At 35.4% G+C, this 19446-nt stretch overlaps 1 protein-coding gene and 1 pseudogene across 5 annotated transcripts in view; both read right to left on the bottom strand.

Moving 5' to 3' along the window:
• The window catches only part of SCLT1 (sodium channel and clathrin linker 1), a 190038-nt gene that overhangs the window by 51006 nt on the left and 119586 nt on the right, over positions 1 to 19446 (bottom strand). For 4 of the 5 annotated variants that reach the window (XM_059168760.1, XM_059168770.1, XM_059168777.1 and 1 more), the window contains 4 exons: positions 16994 to 17068; positions 15784 to 15929; positions 8530 to 8722; positions 1743 to 1939 (listed from right to left, as the gene is read on the bottom strand). In XM_059168760.1, coding sequence (XP_059024743.1) covers positions 1743 to 1939; positions 8530 to 8722; positions 15784 to 15929; positions 16994 to 17068 — 611 coding nt within the window. Of the gene's footprint in view, positions 1 to 1742; positions 1940 to 8529; positions 8723 to 15432; positions 15610 to 15783; positions 15930 to 16993; positions 17069 to 19446 lie in introns of those variants that run through there. The other variant, XR_009352134.1, reaches the window with a different exon arrangement.
• LOC131818642 (proteasome subunit alpha type-2-like) lies at positions 10249 to 11751 on the bottom strand (annotated as a pseudogene).

Raw genomic sequence — 19446 nt, 5'->3', positions numbered from 1 at the left:
CCACTGCCTGCAGCCTCCAGCAGCCTGCAGCTTCCAGTGGTCCTGCCTCAGCAGCCCGGAGCTGCAGCCTCTGGCAGTTGCGCTGATGACGGTCCCGAGACGTCGGCGGTCCAGTGGTCAGCAGTCCCGACGCCTGCAGCCCCTAGACACCAGTGGTCCAGTGGTCAGCAGTCCTGACGCCTGCAGCCCCTCGAGGCCAGCGGTCCTGAGACCCCAGCGGCCCAGCGGTCAGCAGTCCTGAGATACCAGTGGTCCAGCAGCCCAGTGGTCAGCGGTCCTGAGACACCAGCGGTCCAGTGGTCAGCGGTCCCCCACGCCTGCAGCCCCTAGACGTCAGCGGTGCCGAGACACCAGCGGTCCAGCGGCCCAGCGGTCAGCGGTCCTGACGCCTGCAGCCCCTGGAATGCCAGCGGTCCCGAGACGCCAGTGGCCCTGAGATGCCAACGGCCTCGCCGCAAAATGCCTCGCCACCCCGAGCCACGAGCAGCCTTGTCTGCAGCGGTGGCTTCCTCTGGGTGGCAGCCTTGTCAGAGTGGCATCGTGGGGAGCTGAGTCTGTGTCATCCAGGTTGTCCTCCTTGTCATCGTCGCTGTCATTGTTGCCTCTTCGTCGTCGGGAGCAGCCTCGTCCGGGAAGCGGTCTTGTCCAGAATGGCCTCTTCTTGGGAGCGGCCTTGTCTGGGGAGCAACCTCATAGAGCAGCGGCCTCATCTTGAGAGTGGCCTCTTCTTGGGAGTGGCTCCGATCATGGAGCGGCCTCATCTGCGGAGCAGCCTCATCTAGAGCAGCCTCCTCCGGAGCGGCCTTCTTGGGAGTGACCTTGTCGGGATCATCGTCATCACCTTTTCGTAAGAGATAGCCCTGACCGGTCAGTTTGATTCTTGATGCTTGGTGCGAAATAAAGTTTTGCTTGACTTTCGCTTTGTATCAGTCTCGTTCCTTTGATCACGGACCCTAACACAACCCTTTAAAACCTAATCCAAATTACATTTTATGTATCAATTATACAGTACTCGCCTACCTTCTCCCTTTTACCTTTGCTCCTCTTCAGTCTATTCAAACTGTAATCAAACTGATTTGTTGAACATTTAAGCCTGATCATTTATTTCACTTTGCTCAAAGCCTTCCAAAGCATCTCCATTGCATTCAGCATAAAAAGCTCAAGTACTTTCTGGGCAGGGGTCAACAAACGTTTTCTTCAAGGGCCACAGAGCAAATACTTAAGGCTTTGCAAATCAATCAAATTCTGTTGCAACCACAAAACATTTTTATGCTATGCTTATATGCAAAGACTGTTAAGATTCTAAACTGCTGGGGTGCTGGGTGGCTCAGTGGGTTAAAGCCTCTGCCTTCGGCTCAGATCATGATCCCAGGGTCCTGGGATTGAGCCCTGGATCAGGCTCTCTGCTCAGCAGGGAAGCCTGCTTCCTCCTCTCTCTTTCTCTGCCTGCCTCTCAACCTACTTGTGATCTCTATCTGTCAAATAAACAAATAAGATCTAAAAAAAAAAAAAAAAAAAGATTCTAAACTGCTATTTCCAACAAAAATTATTATATTTTGTAGAATATGTGTAAAATTTACAAAAATATACAGTATGAGTTCTGGTTTATAATGCTTAATAATTTTCAAAACAGTTCAATAAGTATTCACTTAATAAAAATACAAGACATTTTAAAGAACACTATGGCAAGGACATTAAATGTTAATTTATTCTGTAAAATGTATCAAACAATAGGGACTTACTTTAAATTACCGATTTTAATTTCTGCACTTTCAGTAAGTTTCTTTGTTTCTTCTTTCCACCTATTGGCTGCTTTCTGTTGAGTCACTAAGAGATGCCTCAGCTCATCAGTGGAATTTCGATTACTGTCTTCCAGCTCTCTCAGTTGAACTTCAAATCCATGTTCCCTTATTGAAAATTCATGTTCCATTGTACTGATCTAAGGAATAAAATAAACATAGCATCTTTTTTTGTGATATTGTAGGAGATACACTGATCAATGATAATACACAAAAGAAATCAATCATTGTGTTGTCTGTGGCACAGAAATGTTTGGATAAGAAATCTATATAAAAATTAAGTTTATAATATGTATTCATCACAAATGAAGACTTATCCTCTATTGTGGATTTATATGTAATTATATTTATTATGCCTAAATTTATAATACAACATAAATTTAGTGAAACCAGAATTATGATGGACCATAATTTTTTTGCAACACTTTCCTCAATACCTTAAAATGTCAGTAGGAAAAAAGTATACTATCTAATATAAACTGCTCTTATTATCTACTTTAACTTGTTATTAGAATCCATGGAAAATATTCATGTTGTCAGTAGTTGAGAGTTTTTTACTAAAGCCATTAAAAAAAAGTTTACAGAGCTATGACCTCTCCAAGTGTACCACCCTCTTGGCACCTTAATGTATTCAACAACTCAAAATCTCAAGTCACCTCATATTAATTTCAAACTCTTTCAAAGAGCTTTGTAAAGAAAATCATATACAAGGGGCACCTGGGTGGCTCAGTGGATTAAAGCCTCTGCCTTCACCTCAGGTCATGATCCCAGGGTCATGATTGAGTCCTGCTTCCCCCCTCTCACTCTGCCTGCCTCTCTGCCTACTTGTGGTCTCTCTCTGTCAAATAAATAATTAAAATCTTTAAAAAAAAAAAAAGAAAATAATATACAAGAAGTTCTTTACCACTTCCGTTGTGATATAAATTTTTTTTTTTCAGGAAAAAGGACTATAATGATTATTAGAATCTCATATGGAAATATCTTCCATGATTTCTAGATAATTTATGTCATACAGTAAAAATACATTAATGCAGAATAAACGTAAGTAGATGCTCTTTGGATACTCTAGAAGCTTTCTTCACTGGGGATCAGGGAGAGAATGAAGCCCTAATGGTCTCTGGTGTTCAATGTATGTAAGGAATTGCCTTCTCTTGCATGCATCTAGACTGAAACTACCTATTACCATCCTTGAGTCAGTTGAGAAAATAGTTACTAGGACAATTTCTTTGGTGTACTCTAGGGCCATCTATATCTTACTATACTAAAGAAATACTACAAAGAGTATCTTAAGGTATTTTAAAGTAGTGTGCCTTTAAAATCATCACAGCTGGTATAGATTCTAATAATTTGTTAAATATGTATATATTTAATATATATAAAATATATAAACAACGTATAAATATATAATTTTCAAGATCAAAAAGGATGAAACAGGGACTCAACTTTCTCAACACCGAAGAAAACCCAACAACAGCAAAATCCATGGTTTATGGGGGTAAACTGCAAACACGGTGTTCTTACTACTTCTGCTTAAATGCAACGTGTTTCCTAAATTGCTTAAATTTTCTTTCTCCAATAGTACACAAATGGAAATTTAAGAATTTATAAATATTAGCCCCGGGAAAACCACCTTGGATTTATTAATTCTGTATTGTATTAGAGCCTCCTGAGGCTCCTTGACCCTGATACTTTATTAATTTTTGTATTATTGGATTCTGTAAGTTTAGATTTGAATACACTCCTTTTCCTTCTTTGCCTCAATCTCAACTTTGTCTGGAGAAACCATGGTTATGTTAGGCGGAATTGTGTATTTCTGTCTGCATCTCTCTCACATATATATTACATATTGATATATGTATCTATACAGTTTTAGAAGTCAGCCTGCCTAGTTAACTCCCCATTTCCTCTTGGAACATCTATTTGCAATTTGACAAGCCTTGTTTTGAGGTCCTTTATGATAACCTGGTCTCTGCCTACTTGTACAAGCTTGTGTTGTGCCAATACTCCCTTCTCTTTCTTTGTTTCTATCACAATGCCTTCTCATTCTTGGCTCATTTTGACAATTTTTTCCTTTGCCTGTAATAATCTTACCCCTGTTGCTTGTCTTAGGTATTTTCTTCAACTTCTAAAACTTAGCTCAATTACTGCTTCTATCTAGACAAAACCAGTTCCCTGTTACAAGCTTATAAACACATAAGCCCTAAGTTTTTCCTAAAAAGCATTTATTAGTTTGTAAATATATGTTTAAAGTTTGTCCATCTCAATGCAAAAATTATGTTTTTAAGGAGGGGCTTTGGTCAGAGGGACCATGTCTTCATCACATTGTCAGCACCTAAAACAGGAAAGTTATGAAAGCACTTGTTGTAGACAAGGTGAATGATGGCTTTTTGGTATCAAAATTTAGTGTTTAAACACACCCCAGATCCTTTAGTTGATAATATTTCAGTTGTTAAAGTGGACAGGCTGGCAGTGATGTTGGAAGACTCTGGGCTATAATCAGGTTTCCTGTAACAAGAATATGACTGATGATTAAATTCAGTATATTGGTAGAGGAAGAAATTACTCATGGTCTCCCTCCCTTTTTCTTTTGTGTTCTTCCTCTGCAGAGAACCACTCACACAGACTGGAATGCTAAAACTATCCATTTCCTAATTTTATGAACTTATGAGGAGCATTTAGACACAAAGAAATGAGAGCCCTGACAGAAAGAACAGAGATGTAAGAAAAGGGGGAAAGCTAGGGCTTAAAGGAATGCAGTGGCCTTAAGATCAAATGAAAGTTTCATATAATAAGTTGTAAGGTTCTCAGCCAACTGACCTCTCAATATCCAACTGTCTTGATGTGTTTGGCTCGTTTCAGTTTTTCTATGGAAGATCACACTCTTTTTCAAGAGGAAGAAAAGCAGTGAAGTGTGGCACTAGGTTCCTATGTTGGCAAAGAAGGAATCAGCTAAAAAGCAGCAGTTATCTGACAGTGATCCTCCTTTATAAGATAAAATTTATAGCTATCTAGTTAGTTAAGTTCTGCCCCTTATTTACCAATAATTCTTAAGCTAGATTCAGACTTGGCAAAAAGGCAGTTTTGATGGGATTCGTGGGATAGATAAGCTTTTGGTCATTCTTTTGTTCTCTAAAACATCAATTACTATCCTGAACTATTAAAGATAGACAAACAAAATGTAGTACCAGGTAGGGGAAAGTCACTGACTCCTCTCTTCCCCATTATAAAAACCCAAACCCCAAAGCAGATGTATATTGTAAAATAATGGAAAATTAAAAAATTAAAAACAAATATAAGTTCTCTATAACCTACAACTCAGAATAACTACCTCTCCTTCTACATCATTGTTTTTATTTATGAATTTTAGAATTTAGTATATACAGAATTGCAATATATATATATATTCAAGTGTTTTCCTTATTATTTTTAAACTTAGAACACAGCAATATAAAAGTATTATAAATTATTTGGAAATAATTTTTAATGATGACTCAATAAAGTATTTTGCAGACATGTACCATTTCATTGTTCCTTTATTTCTAGATAAGTTGTTTCTAATTTATTATGAATAGTGTTGCATTTTTAAAATTATGAAATATTCTAATTATTTTCTTATGAACAAATTTTAGACTCTATACCACTTTAAACTCTCAGCTGCACACTCACTCACACTGGTAACTATCCAGTTAATCAACAGTGAATTTAAACTTTTAAAAAGTTGTTTATTAGCAATTTGTTTCCTTAGTTTATGAATTCTGTTCATGTCTCATACATGTTTTTATTATAGGTTACAAATATTCACCTTTAATATTTTTCAAAGCTCCTTATATATAAATGGTTTATGTCTTCTGTCATATTTATTAAAATTATTTCCCCCAGTTATTTCCTTTCTAAACACTTAAAAAGTGGTCCTAAATATTGAAAAACTTTATATACTTAAGTCTATTAATATATTCATTTGCAATTTCTTCCTTTTATTTTGGTCTCGCTTTTTAGAAAAGTTCTTTTCCACCTATCATTTATACATTTGCCTACATTTCCTACTGTTTTATTGTGTTACTAGTAGCTTTTAGTTATTAATCCATATGAAATTTATAATATGAAACTTAAAATATAAGAGGAAGATATAATATTTTTTCACCAAAGTACCTGGACTTATTTTATTATGGAAATGTTTTAGTATGAGAACTTTCAAGCATACACAAAATAGAATATTACAATGAATCCCTATATGCATATCACCCAGCTTCCATAAGCATCAAACTCAAAACTATTCTTGTTTTATCTACAATCCTACTGACCTTCCTTTGCCAAGATTTATCTTTTGCTTATAATGAACTACACAAGTCTTAGGGATACAGTTCAAGTTTTACACACTTACTGACATACCAGAGTCACCACTCTGATTTAGATACTCCTGGAGGCTCCCTCATATGCCCTTCTAATCATTACTCACCCTTTGAAATAGTAACTGCTATTCTGATCTCATCCTCATAGGTAATTATGCCTATTTTTCACTTTCATATAATGAAATTAATGGTCTATGAGCTTTTTAATATCTGGCTTCATTATTCAGCATTAGGTCTATGAAGACTCATCCCTTATTATTACTTATAGACATAGCTCATTCTTTTTTATTCCAGTATCTATTTCATGATGTGAGTACACCACCATTTATTTATGGAATCTCCTGTGGATGGACACTAGAGTTGTTCTCAATTTTTGACAGGATTAAAACTTCCATGAATATTCTTATATGAATGTTTTCATGAACATAAGCACTCATATCTGTGGGTATGAAGCCGGCATTATTTGGCACTGTATGTCTGTATATCCAACTTTAAAAGACACCATTAACTGGTGGTTATATCAAGTTACATTCCCAAAGTATTATATGGAAGTTCCAGTTGCTTTATATCTTTGTCACACTTGATGCTCTTAGTTTTTTTTTAAATTTTAGCCATTCTGGTAAGTATGCTGTGGAACCTCATTGTAATTTTAATTATATTTTGTTGATAAATAATGCAGTTAAACATTTTTTCACATATTCTCTTTTGTGAAGTGCATATTTCAGTTTTTTGCTGAAATGTTTTTGGAAATAAGGTACCTGTTTTTCCTTATTAATTGCTGTTTTATCGTTATTAATTAGTAACAGCTTTTATAGTCTAGATATAGTCTTTTTTTGTTTGTATTATATTATATAAACGTGCATCTATATATTATTATAGTATAAATGTATGTGATACATGTATTATCTATATTTTATGTATTGCAAATACTTCCTTCCTATATTATAAATACTTTCTCAAAGGTATCTTTTTTTTTTTTTTTTTTTGACAATTAAGGTTGTGATTTCTAATAGGCAAAACTGGCAAACCAGACCCAGCATTGTACTTAATGGTGTCTTTTGATGACCCAATAATATTAATATAATAAAATCCAAATAATCTTTATGTTATGATTATTGTCTTTTGTGTTCACATTAAGAAATTCTTTCTTACACAAGATCATGCAGATTTTTCTCTTTGAAACTCCACTGTTTCATATGTTGCATTTAGGTCTACAAGGCAGCAAAATTAATTTAAATGTATGGCATGATATAGAGGTCAAGGTTTATTTTTAAAATATGGACCCAGCTGATCTAGCATCATTTATTATAAAGATAATTCTTTCCATATTGAACTACAGTGATGCTTTTGATATATATAAGGTGATTATGAAAAATGTTTGTTCCTGGACTCTGTTTTGTTCCATTGATCAACCTAATTATTATTATATTGATAGCACACTGTCTTAATTACTGTAGCTTTATATCAAGTCTTGAATCCCCAGTGACTAAAGCATAAAGTAGAAACTTCTCTGTATAAGGCTCTCTTTCAGAGTTCAAGTTTTTATAAATAACTACAGTGTTTGATGCTTGCAGTAGGAGGCATTCAATAAATATGTGTTGATATGAATTAGGTTGGAATGTAACTTCTTATGAGTATACAGCAACAAAAAACAAAGTGAAACATGAATATTGCCACCTCATATTCTTTTTATGAAACTGGAAGATACAGTTCTTTATCATAAAGAGTTAATGACAACTTTCATAAAAGTTGCATGGAATGGGGTAAGGCAAGCAACATGTTCAAAATGACATCTGTGCTTCTTGAAACTCCCTTAAACAGGTTATCTCATTCCTATTTTCAAAGTATGTTAAACATTAACATGAGGAAGGGGAGAGGAGAATGAAAATAAAGGAGAATTTTTTTTCCAAAGGAGACTTTTGTCCTTTGCCCTCCCCCTTGCATGGAAATTTCAGACTATCTATGAGAGGTTCTCAGAGCATACTGATGTAGCACGCTCTATAAAGCTGGTTTTAGACTTCAATTTTTAAGAGGCTATTATAGAAGAAGAGAGGATGGCAGTCTATAAAGTTATCTAATCTATAGTTTTGTTAGCACTGCTTAAATTGCTTTGGCAACAATATCAGTGTATTTCATGGTTGCAAAGAATTCTATGTGTGTGTGGATAGTGAAAGCAATCATTTTCAAGTACGCTTGCCAAATTCTACAATACAAAAAAGACTGGTTAATGCTCTGCATTATGATTTAGTGTCATCTGATGAAAAGGCCAAAAAAAAAAAAAAAAAAAGACTTAGAAATGTTTTACTGGGTAAATATTTAAATATTTTTTATATTTTGACTTTCCCAAGAACACACTTAACTCTAACTAGGCTTCAAAATACCTTTAATTTGGCTTTTTTTTGAGCCTCGAGAGCAATCTTTCTTAAATCTTCAGTCTCTTTCTGTAACTGTTCATTTTCTTGCTGAAGTTTCAGCCTTTGTTCACTGACAAATCCACAGTTCTCTCTCTCAGACTCCAATACGTTTTGAAGTTTCTGAATCATTTCTTGGCAACGTGATATCTCTTCCGAGGAACTGATTTAAAGAACAAAAGGAACCTTTAAACAATGATCTGTAATGAAAGTCAAGAAGTTATGTTTTATAGTACAGACTTTTGTATTCTTTGCTCTGACCCATTTCTCTTCACTGTAGACTTGAAATATGTAGTTTCACAATGTTGTATTATCCCAGGCAAATACAACCAATTTAGCAATCTCAACTAAAAAGCTGAACTGTTACCACTCACCTAGAAAATCTATGTGGAACTTCTTTTCAAATTTTTGCTAACTGTGAGAATCACTGTGTAATGAAGTCCTCAGGGGGATAAACTGAAACTAATGGTAAGGAAGGTAATGATCAAAATTCTTTTATCACTTAAATCAACTCCATAGGAAGACACATTAGCTGTCTGTATTACTAAATTATAATAAGACCTATTTCATATTTTCCTGTTATATGACTTAAAATGTTTCTTAAAAAATAAACTTCCAGTTCTATAAGCCTTTTGTTTTATCAATTTAAACAGGTTATATTTCTTGAACTTTTTCAACAATGAATTACTGGGTGACACAAACTTCAAACATGTATATGGCTTCAATATGTTGCTAATTTTTATTCCTATCTTTAAAAATTTCCTTTTTTTCAATCCAGCTAATCAAATACTATGAACATTACCCTGGTCAATAAGTGTCAGAGGGAATATATATGGTCTTTTATTTCCATAATACTTTGGCTCTTTTTTCCTATATCAACTTTGGCTGATAAAGTTCCTAACGATAGATCTAGGCTACAATCATCAAAGGATGATAAAATCAGAAAGATGCTAACATCAGAAATAATCACATACTATGTGCCTCCAAACTGAAGTCCAAAAATATATCATTTATGAAGAATTCTTACAAAAAAATGTAAAATGGATCAGGCTAAGCCTCTTGATTTGATTACTAGTTTTTAGGAATTACATGGGACAGAGAAACAAGATAAATGGCATCACATATATGCATGTGGGCAGAGGAAACTAGAATACAAACAGCATAGGTTTTCAACAAATTGTAAGAAAAAAATAGAGAATGGGGGGATAACTAGATCTATTTACTCTCCCCCTTCTACATCCATTCATCTCTTGATGGACACTTAGGTTGTTTCCATATCTTGGCTACTGTAAATAATACCTCAACAAACATAGGAGTGTAGATATCTTTTTTGAGACAGTGATATTGTTTCATTGGATATATACCCAGAAATGGATCATATGGTAGTTTTTAAAATTCTTTGATGAAACTCCATGCACTGTTTTCCATAGTGGCTATACCAATTTACAGTCCCACCAACAATATACAAGGGTTTCCTTTTCTCCACATCCTCACCAACACTGGTTATCTTCTTCTTTTTCTTTTCTTTTTTTTTTTTTAATTTAACAGTTTATTATGATTTATGAGTGTCATTTAAAAAACATCAGTCCATTAAACCATGTAGAAATAAGTATGCAAAAAGCCTGCAAAACAAAACATACTTTAAACATGGTTAAATAGAGGGATTATCTGAAATTCTGGATTTTCCAATCACTTTATTATTATACTAATAACAGCCTAGTAATCCTTAACTTCAGTTGAAGTAGGCCTCCTAAATCTGGCTTCACTGCAGTTCCAACTTCTATGTTATCTTCTGTCATCTGCCCTTCAAAGCTTTCCTTTAAGGCCATATGAATGGAATCTTCAAGTTCCAGGTCTTTGTTATTTTTCTTGAGGAAAGCCTTCCCATTCACATAGTTCTTTCTCATTGCTGAGGCCTTCCAGGCAAAGTGAACTCCAGATGGATCTGACTGAAATAAATACAGTTGCCCCTCATTCCAACCACAAATAGTAAAGAAACTCCGAATGGATGAATACCACCTGAATGAGTATATTCTTGCATCACAGAAACTACTTCCTATACCAGCTGAGCTGCTAGAATAGGTTCTTGCTTAACAAGATAGTATCACTGAGCTAGTTTCTGTGTTCTATGCACAAGCACTCTATAATCTGGGCCCCTGCCACTATACACCAAGCCTACATGCTCAGTAGTTGGTTCCACTTTGTGTACACCTTGCTCATCATAAAGAATGGATTTGTTTCATCTCAGTTGCTAATATCACACTATCTGCAGCTTTAATTCCCACTGGAGGGGCTCCTCCAGCTACAGCAATAAAAGCATATTCAATCTGGGTAAGTTTACATTTGCTGAATGTAGTCAGCCAAAAGCTTTAACCCAGCTCTGCCATCTTTACCTGGAGTCTATCTTTTGTCTTTTTGATAACAGCCATTCCAACAGGTGTAAGGTAACAGCTCAGTGTAATTTTGATCCACATTTCCCTAATGACCAGTGATGATGAGCACCTTTTGTTAAACCTGTTAGCCATTTGTATGTCTTCTGAGAAAAATCTCTTCAGGTCCTTTTCCTATTTCTAAAGCAATTTATCTGTTTTGCTATTGAATTGTTCAACTTCCTTATATATTTTGGATATTAACTTCTTAGATGTATTGTTTACAAATATTTCAAATTACAAATCACATATTTCACCTGCTGTAGGTGATCTTTCGATTCTTTTGATTTTTTTCTTTGTTATGCAGAAACTTCTTAGTTTGATAAAATTCCACTTGTCTATTTTTGCTTTTGTTATTTGTACTTTTAGGGTCAGATTCGAAAATCAGTGCAAGACCAACGTCAAGAAACTTTCCCCATTTTCTTCTAGTAGTTTTACAGTTTCAGGATTTACATTTCAGTTTTGAATCCATTTTGAATTGGTTTTTGTATATGGCGTGAGATAAGGGTTAAATTTCACTCTTCTGCATGTGGACATCCAGTTTTCCCAACTGGATGTTGGGAAATGTTTCCCATTTATTGAAAAGACTATCCTTTCCCCCTTGCCTGTTCTTGGCACTCCTGTCAAAGATCAGCTGACCATAAATACATGCATTTACTACTGGGCTCTCTATTCTGTTCTCCTGATTTATGTATCTACTTTTTACACATGTACTATACTGTTTTGGTTACTAAAGACTTGTAAATATATTTTGAAATCAGGAATTATGATGCATTCAGCTTGTTCATCCTACGATTGCTTTGTCCATTCAAAATCTTCTGAGGTTCATTATGAATTTTCAAAAAAAGATTTATTTATTTGACAGAAAGAGAGACAGCACAAGCAGGGGGAGTGGCAGGAGAGGGAGAAGCAGGCTTTCTGCTGAGCAGGGAGCCAAACACAGGGCTCCTTGATCCCAGGACCCCAGGATCATGAGCCCAGCCAAAGGCAGATGCTTAACTAAGACAGCCAGATGCCCCCATTATGAATTTTAGGATTTTCATTTTTACTAAAAATGCTATTGGAGGGATGCCTGGGTGGTTCAGTGGGTTAAAGCCTCTGCCTTCGGCTCAGGTCGTGATCCCAGGGTCTTGGGATCGAGTCCCGCATCGGGCTCTCTGCTCGGCGGGGAGCCTGCTTCCTCCTCTCTCTCTGCCTGCCTCTCTGCCTCCTTGTGATTTCTATCAAATAAATAAATAAATCTTTTAAAAAAATGCTATTGGAAATTTGATAGGAATTTTATCAAATCTAAAGATTGCTTTGGATAGTATGGACATTTTAGCAATATTATTTCACCCAGTTCATGAAGATGGTATCTTTACATTTATATGTGACTTTCAATTTCTTTCACCAATGATTTTTAGTGTAAAGTTTTTTCCATTTCCTTGGTTAAATTTATTCTGAGTATTTTATTCATTTTGAAACTACTGTGAATTGGATTGTTCCTTCTTTTTCAAATAGTTTGTTGTTAGTGTATAGAAATGCAACTGATTTTAGTATGTTGATTTTGCCTCCTACAGCTTTAATGAATTTATGTATTAGATCAAATGACTTTTTTGGTGAGGTTTTCAGGGTTTTTGCAATATATAGGATCATGTTCTCTGTAAACAGAGTCAATTTCACTTCTAATTTGGATGCATTTTCTTTCTTTTTCTTGTAAGTGCTCTGACTAGCACTTCCATTACTATACCAAATAGAAGTGGCAAGAGTGGGCACCATGGTCTTGTTCCTGACCTTAAAGGAAAAGATTTTAGCTTTTCCCCATTTAGTATGACATTAGTTGTGGGCTTTTTATATATGGCCTTTCGTGTGTTGAAGTACATTTCTTCTCTAATTTGTTGAGAATTTTTTACCATGAATAGATGCTATATTTTGTGAAATGCTTTTTCTGTGTCTATCGAGATGATCACGAGTTTTATCCTTCATTCTTTAATGTGGTATAGCCCATTTACTGATCTGCATATCTTGAACCATCTTTGCCTCCCAGGTATTAATTCCACTTGACAATTGCATATGATTCTTTTAATGTGTTATTGAATTTTGTTTGCTAGTATGTTTTTTGGAGTATTTTTCCATCTGTATTCATCATGGGTATTAAGCCTGGAATTCTACTTTCTGATACTGTCCTTGTTTTGGTATCAGAGTAATACTGGCCTCATAAAATGAATTTGGAAATGTTCTCTCTTCACTTTTTTGGAAGAGTTTGAGAAGGCACTCTCATTTATGTCTCCTTTAAATGTTTAGTAGAATTCACCAGTGAGGCCATCTGGTTCCGGGCTTTTCCAAAACCCAAGGAGGTTTTTAATTACTGATTCAGTCTCCTTACTAGTTTTCAGATTCAGTCTTAGAAGGAATTTATGTGTTTCTAAGAATTTATCCATTTCTTCAAGTTTATCTAATTTGCTGGCATGTAATTGTTGACAGTAGTCTCTTGTGGTCTGTTGTATTTGTGTGGTATAGTTATAATGTCTCCCCTCTTTTACTTCTGATTTTGAGTTTTCTTTTTTTCTTAGTCTAGTTAAAAGACTGTCAATTTTATCTTTTTAAAAAATTAAGTCTCAGCTTTGTTGATCTTTCCTATTGTAAAAATTTTTTATTTCTACTCTTATCTCTGCTACTTCCTTCCTTTTGGGCTTAGTATTTTTCTTTTTTTCCTAGTTCTTAAGGTGTAAGGTTAGGTTGTTTATTTGAGAGATTTCTTAATATATATTTATTGTTATAAACTTTGCTATAAACTTCCCTCTGAGAAGTGATTTTGTTGCATCCCATAAGTTTTGGTATATTATGCTTCCATTTTCATTTGTGTCAGGGTATTTTTTATTTCCTTTGATTTCTTTTTTGATCCATTGATCATTCAAGAGTGTGTTAATTTTTCAATTTTCCTCCCATTATTGATTTGTAGTTTCATACCATTGTGCTGGAAAAGATACTTGATATAATTTCAATCTTCTTAAATTTTCTAAGACTTGTTTTGTGGCCTATCATCTGATCTAATGGTTTCTATTTCTTTGTTAAACTTCTCATTTGTTCATGTATCATTTTTCTGATTTCATTTAGTCAAATGTCTTATCTCATAGTCCATTGAGTTTCTTTAAGACAACATTTAAAATTTTTGTCAAGCAGTTCATGGAACTCCATTTCTTTTGGGTCAATTAGTAGAGCTTTATTAGTTTCCTTTGGTGTTAACATGTTTGTCAGATTCTTTTCTTGGTATCTGTGTATCTGAAGAAGCAGATTCCTTTTCCAGTCTTTACAGACTGATTCTGGCACACAGACTTTCTCCCCCGAAGTCCTACAACTGATGGTGCAGCTTCTGGGACTGTGGTTGAGCAAGGCTGAAACCATGTCATGCGGCTATTGCCAGGTTCATAGTTGGCAAGCATGTACTCAGGAATATAGTCAGGTGTTATGTCTCATGGGGGTTCCTAAGGGTGCTCCTGTCATGTCACTGTGCTGGTCCATGGGTGGGTAGGACTGCTTCTGGACTGTGGTAGAGTGGGACTGAAGCTGGGTCACAAGACACAAGTGTGGCTTCTGCTGGATCTGTATCTTGTGGTTTTTGCTAAGTCTGCTGTCGTATGTGACTTCTGCTGGGGAACAATCAGTACTCCTCTCAGTTCACTGGGCTGGTTCCTGCGAGGGCAGTACTGCTTCCAGACCATAGGAGAGTGGAACTAGAGTTGGGTTGGAGGGACAAGAGTCAGCTCTGAGGTTGGCAGACCTGTTATCAGAAGTACCCACAGGAATGGCTTCTGCTGAGTCCCTTAGTAGAGGGGGCCAGGTGTAGGACTATGGGTAAGTAGGGCCAGAGCCAGGACCACAGGAAGATGGGGTTGTTTTGGTCCATAGATAAAACCACAATGTGCACTGCCACTGGTGCACAAGCTTCCCTCCCTGTTTTGGGGCTCCAACAGTGTTTTTTAACCTCCTACCTGGATCCCAAAGCTCTCATAAAGGCACTTCTGTCCAGGGATGCCTTTCATATATTTTTCTGTGGAGGGACATGGGCCAGGTACCTCCAAGTCATTCCACTATATTGCTGACACTATTCCTCTTTATTTTTAAAATATCTATTAAACATATTCTGTAACAGACTGAGATTTCATGCAATTCAAATTAAGTTTTACTGTATTAAGTAACACTCTGGGGGAGAAAGGTAAAAAAATATTCAGAAGGGATATGCCAGACTATAAATTTACCATTTTAATAAGCAATGTAATAAATAAACATGATGGATTATTTTGGATATTCAGTAACAAAAGAAATATAAGTATAAACTGAGTATAAAAACAATTATAAGGAAGCTACTATAAAAGCTGCATAGTTAGTATGAAAAACACCCAATCTTATGAGCATTCTAATTAACTGCCAAAAAGGAGAAATTTAAAATAAAATGGCATAATACTGTTAAATCTTTTCTTCCTGATGAAATCAGTTTTCAGAAAGAAGCTTAAAGCATCTGCCTTCGGCTCAGATCATGATGGTCCTGGGATCAAGCCCCGCATAGGGCTCCTTGCTCAGCTGGGGGCCTGATAATCCTTTTCCCTCTGCCTGTTGTTCCCCCTGTTTGTGCTCTCTCTCTCTGTAAAATAAATAAATAAAATCTTAAAAAAATAAGCTTAAAAATTTCTATTTGGTGCTGAAAAGTTTCTTTTTTTTAACATATATGTAAGTTCTATTTTAAAAAAGTAAAGAATCTGTCAGAAAGTGTATGAATTCTGAAAATGTTAACAGAAAATTGAAAAGAATAACTTACTTTATTTCAAGTTGTTTTATTTTATTTTCTGCTGTCTTAAGTCTTAGTTGAAGATCATCTTTTGAACGCTCTGCAAGCAGGCATCTCTGGTGCATTTCTTCTAGTTTTCTGTAATCACTTTCATTTACTCTGCCTTCATGGTAAATCTGCAAAAGATTATATTTATATTACCTTACACAGGACACAGTGCTTTGACTTTAGCACACTTGTCTGGGAATGTGGGAGAATTAGGGAACTGTCTTTTCTTTACCTGTTGTCTTTAGTCTTCTTTTATATTTTCTCAAATAAGCCTGTTCCTTTCTATGTCATGTGATTTTAAAACTTCATCACAGCCATGATGTATAGTAGGTAGCAATCTAAGTAGGATCTATCCCTATTCCATAACAGATAGTAACTCGGAAGGAATCAACATCACAGGAGACTGGTGACCATAAGGGTCCTAACCAGAACATGACATATATATTTTTCCTGTGTGCTGCTTTGTAAGTGACTCTTTTACTATTTGATGTCATGATCTTTTTACATCAGTAATACAGATACATCACATGCTTTTTATATTACGTAGTTCTTCTTTGAAAATTAAATTTTGACTCTACCATTCACTATTTGTTAGCATGGGTAAGTTACTTAACTTCTACAAAAGTTCCTAATGCAGCAACTTAAAACACAATATATGCTGCAACAAGTTTCGTTTCCCTTTTTTCCCAAGGCATTAAAAAAGAGTGGGATATTTACTGATGATAAAAAAGGTATTTAAATAAGAAATAAAATTTTAAACCACAGAATTTTCACATTATTTTTTCTCAAATACTGGGATAATATTTTCCTACTTAAGAAATGAAAATCTACACTTTTAAAAGGTTAAAATCAGAGTAATGTTATAATTTTCTGTTTATATATACTTGTTTTTATAGATAGCTTAAACCCAATAAAAGTTGGCATTAAATTTAAAAACAGAAGGGAGACCAAGTAAAATTTACTATTGGGATGAAGTTTAAACAAGGAATATAGCTACTTCATAAAACATATCTTTAAGTAAAAAGTGCAAATACTGTGGATATTCTTACAAAGAAATGTAAGAATGTAAATATATTTCAAATAAAAACACTCACTTACAATGTAGGGGTTGCTACTAAATAGTGTGATGAAAGTGGAGAGTAATAGTGAGCATTTGCAGCTGAGTTGTAGGTAGGTATTTTTTCTGTTTTACCTTTTCTAGTTCTTCTTCCACGGCTTTTTTCTCCCTAATGGCTTGTTCAATTTGGCTTTGTTTTTCACCACATTCCTATAAATTCAATTCATATTGTAAATATATATGTTTGTAAAATCTTAAGGAAAAATGGATGAATTAAATGATTTGCTCATTACAAGAATACCACACTTACCCTATCAATATAGCAGGACCATATTGATTATTAAACAAAAACAAAAAAACCTCTATCTTCAAAGAGCTACCTATCTCAGGAGTTCTAAGTAAACATTCTAAATTGGTGACATAGGTTGAAGGATTCCAGAGAGAAAAAAAAATAAGAACCTTTTCTCATATTAGTTTTATTCATCTACACTTATCACATATTTTAAAAGGGAACACAGATCTGGACAGTAACAAAACACCCTGAGGACAACCTGTGGCCTTAATAAGCACACAGGTATTTAAAGTCTAAAACTTTTTTGGGGGGGCAAAAAACGGAGCCTGAATGGCTTAATTGGTAAGCATCTGACTTTTGATCTTGGCTCAGGTCATGATCTCAGGGTTGTGAGATCAAGTCCTGCATTGGGCTCTGTGCTCAGTGGGGAGTCTGATCAAGATCCTCTCTCTCCCTCTCCCTCTGCCCCTCCCCTCCTCAGCTTACATAGTCTCTCAAAAAAAAAAAAAAAAAAAAGCCAATGGACACAGTAAAAGTTTTATTAGCAGGATCATGAAACATTTCTGCTCAAAAGGTTTTAATCAGTAAAACTGAGCAAGCAAGCATATCAATCAGTTGATAAAATTTAGTATTTTGCATGGGGTGCCTGGGTGGCTCAGTGGTTTGGGCTGCTGCCTTCGGCTCGGGTCATGATCTCAGGGTCCTGGGATCGAGCCCCGCATCGGGCTCTCTGCTCCGCAGGAAGCCTGCTTTTCTCTCTCTCTCTCTCTGCCTGCCTCTCTGCCTACTTGTGATCTCTGTCTGTCAAATAAATAAATAAAATCTTAAAAAAAAAATTTAGTATTTTGCAAATGAGAGTAAAACTGAAAATAACCATTATAATGACTGGTTTCTCATAGCTATTTGTTTTTATCTATTTATTTTTGAGAATGGGTATGATTTATTTTCTACTAATTGTAAATTATGATTCAGATGAACATCCTTACTGGCAGTACACTACTGATATTCGATTATCTTTAGCGTAACTTTATTTTACAGAGTACTGTGTATCAGTGTTTTTAAATTTTAAAATGAGCTTCTAAATTGTGACCCCAAATGAATTCTGATTATAATGAATTAACCCGATGTTACTTAACCCTATGTTACGAATCAGGTGATTAATCTAAATTTATTGTCTTTCATTAGAGCAGAATTGTTAGTGTACAAGAAATGAAACTTTAGTGTTTATACAGTTCATATAGAAACTTATATGTTCATACAGTAAATTGCTAATCTATGGAAAGTGGTTTTATGGTGTAAAATTTGAGATTTCTCCTATGTTCATAACTCATCCTGTGTGATTAACAGACTATTTCTAGAGCAGTTTTAGGTTAACAGGAAATTGAGAAGTTATAGATTTCTGCCATACTTCTTGCCCCCATATATGCAGAGCCCTCACTGTAGTGGTACATTTCCTGATACTGATGAACCTACATTGATACAACATTATCACTCAAAGCCCATAATTTAGAGTTCACTCTTGGTGCTGTACATATGGGTCTGGACAAATTTATAATGACATGTATCCACCATTACAGTATCATACAGAGGTTACAAAACACTGTTGGAGCCCCCAAAACAGGGAGGGCAACTTGTGCACCAGTGGCAATGCACACATACAGAGTAGTTTCACTGTTCTAAAAAATCTTCTGTGTTTCACCTATGCTTATTCATCTCTCTCTCCTCCTAAACCCCTGATAATATCTTTTTACTGTCTCCATACTTTTGCCTTTCCCAGAATGTCAGTTGGAGTCACAGTATGTAGGCTTTTCAGACTAGCTTCTTTTACTTAATAATATGCATTTTTATTTCCTCCATGTCTTCTCATGACTTGATAGTTCATTTCTTTTTAGTGCTGAGTAATACTCCATTGTCTGGATGTACCAGTTTATTTGTCCATTTGTGTGGACATCTTAGTTGCTTCCAACTTTTGGCAACTGTGAAGAAAGCTGCTATAAACACTCATGTTTAGGTTTTTGTGTGGATATAAGTTTTCAGCTCCTTTGGGTAAATACATAAGAGTGCAATTGTTGGACCATATGGTAATATGGACCATATTTAGTTTTGTAAGAAACCATCACACTGTGTTCAAAAGTGGCTATAATACCATTTTGCACTCCCACCAGCAATGAATGAGAATTCCTGTTGCTCCACATCTTTCCCGGAGTTTGGTGGTATCAGTATTCTGAATTTTGCTCATGGTAATAGGTGTATCAGGTACCTATGTGTATAAGGAGTAACAGCTCATTATTGTTTT

The sequence above is a fragment of the Mustela lutreola genome, chromosome 1 (genome assembly GCF_030435805.1).
Source record: "Mustela lutreola isolate mMusLut2 chromosome 1, mMusLut2.pri, whole genome shotgun sequence".
In the NCBI taxonomy this organism is placed as follows: Eukaryota; Metazoa; Chordata; class Mammalia; order Carnivora; family Mustelidae; genus Mustela; species Mustela lutreola.
Note: the sequence above shows the minus strand (reverse complement) of the source record. Positions and strands in the feature narration are given on the sequence as shown.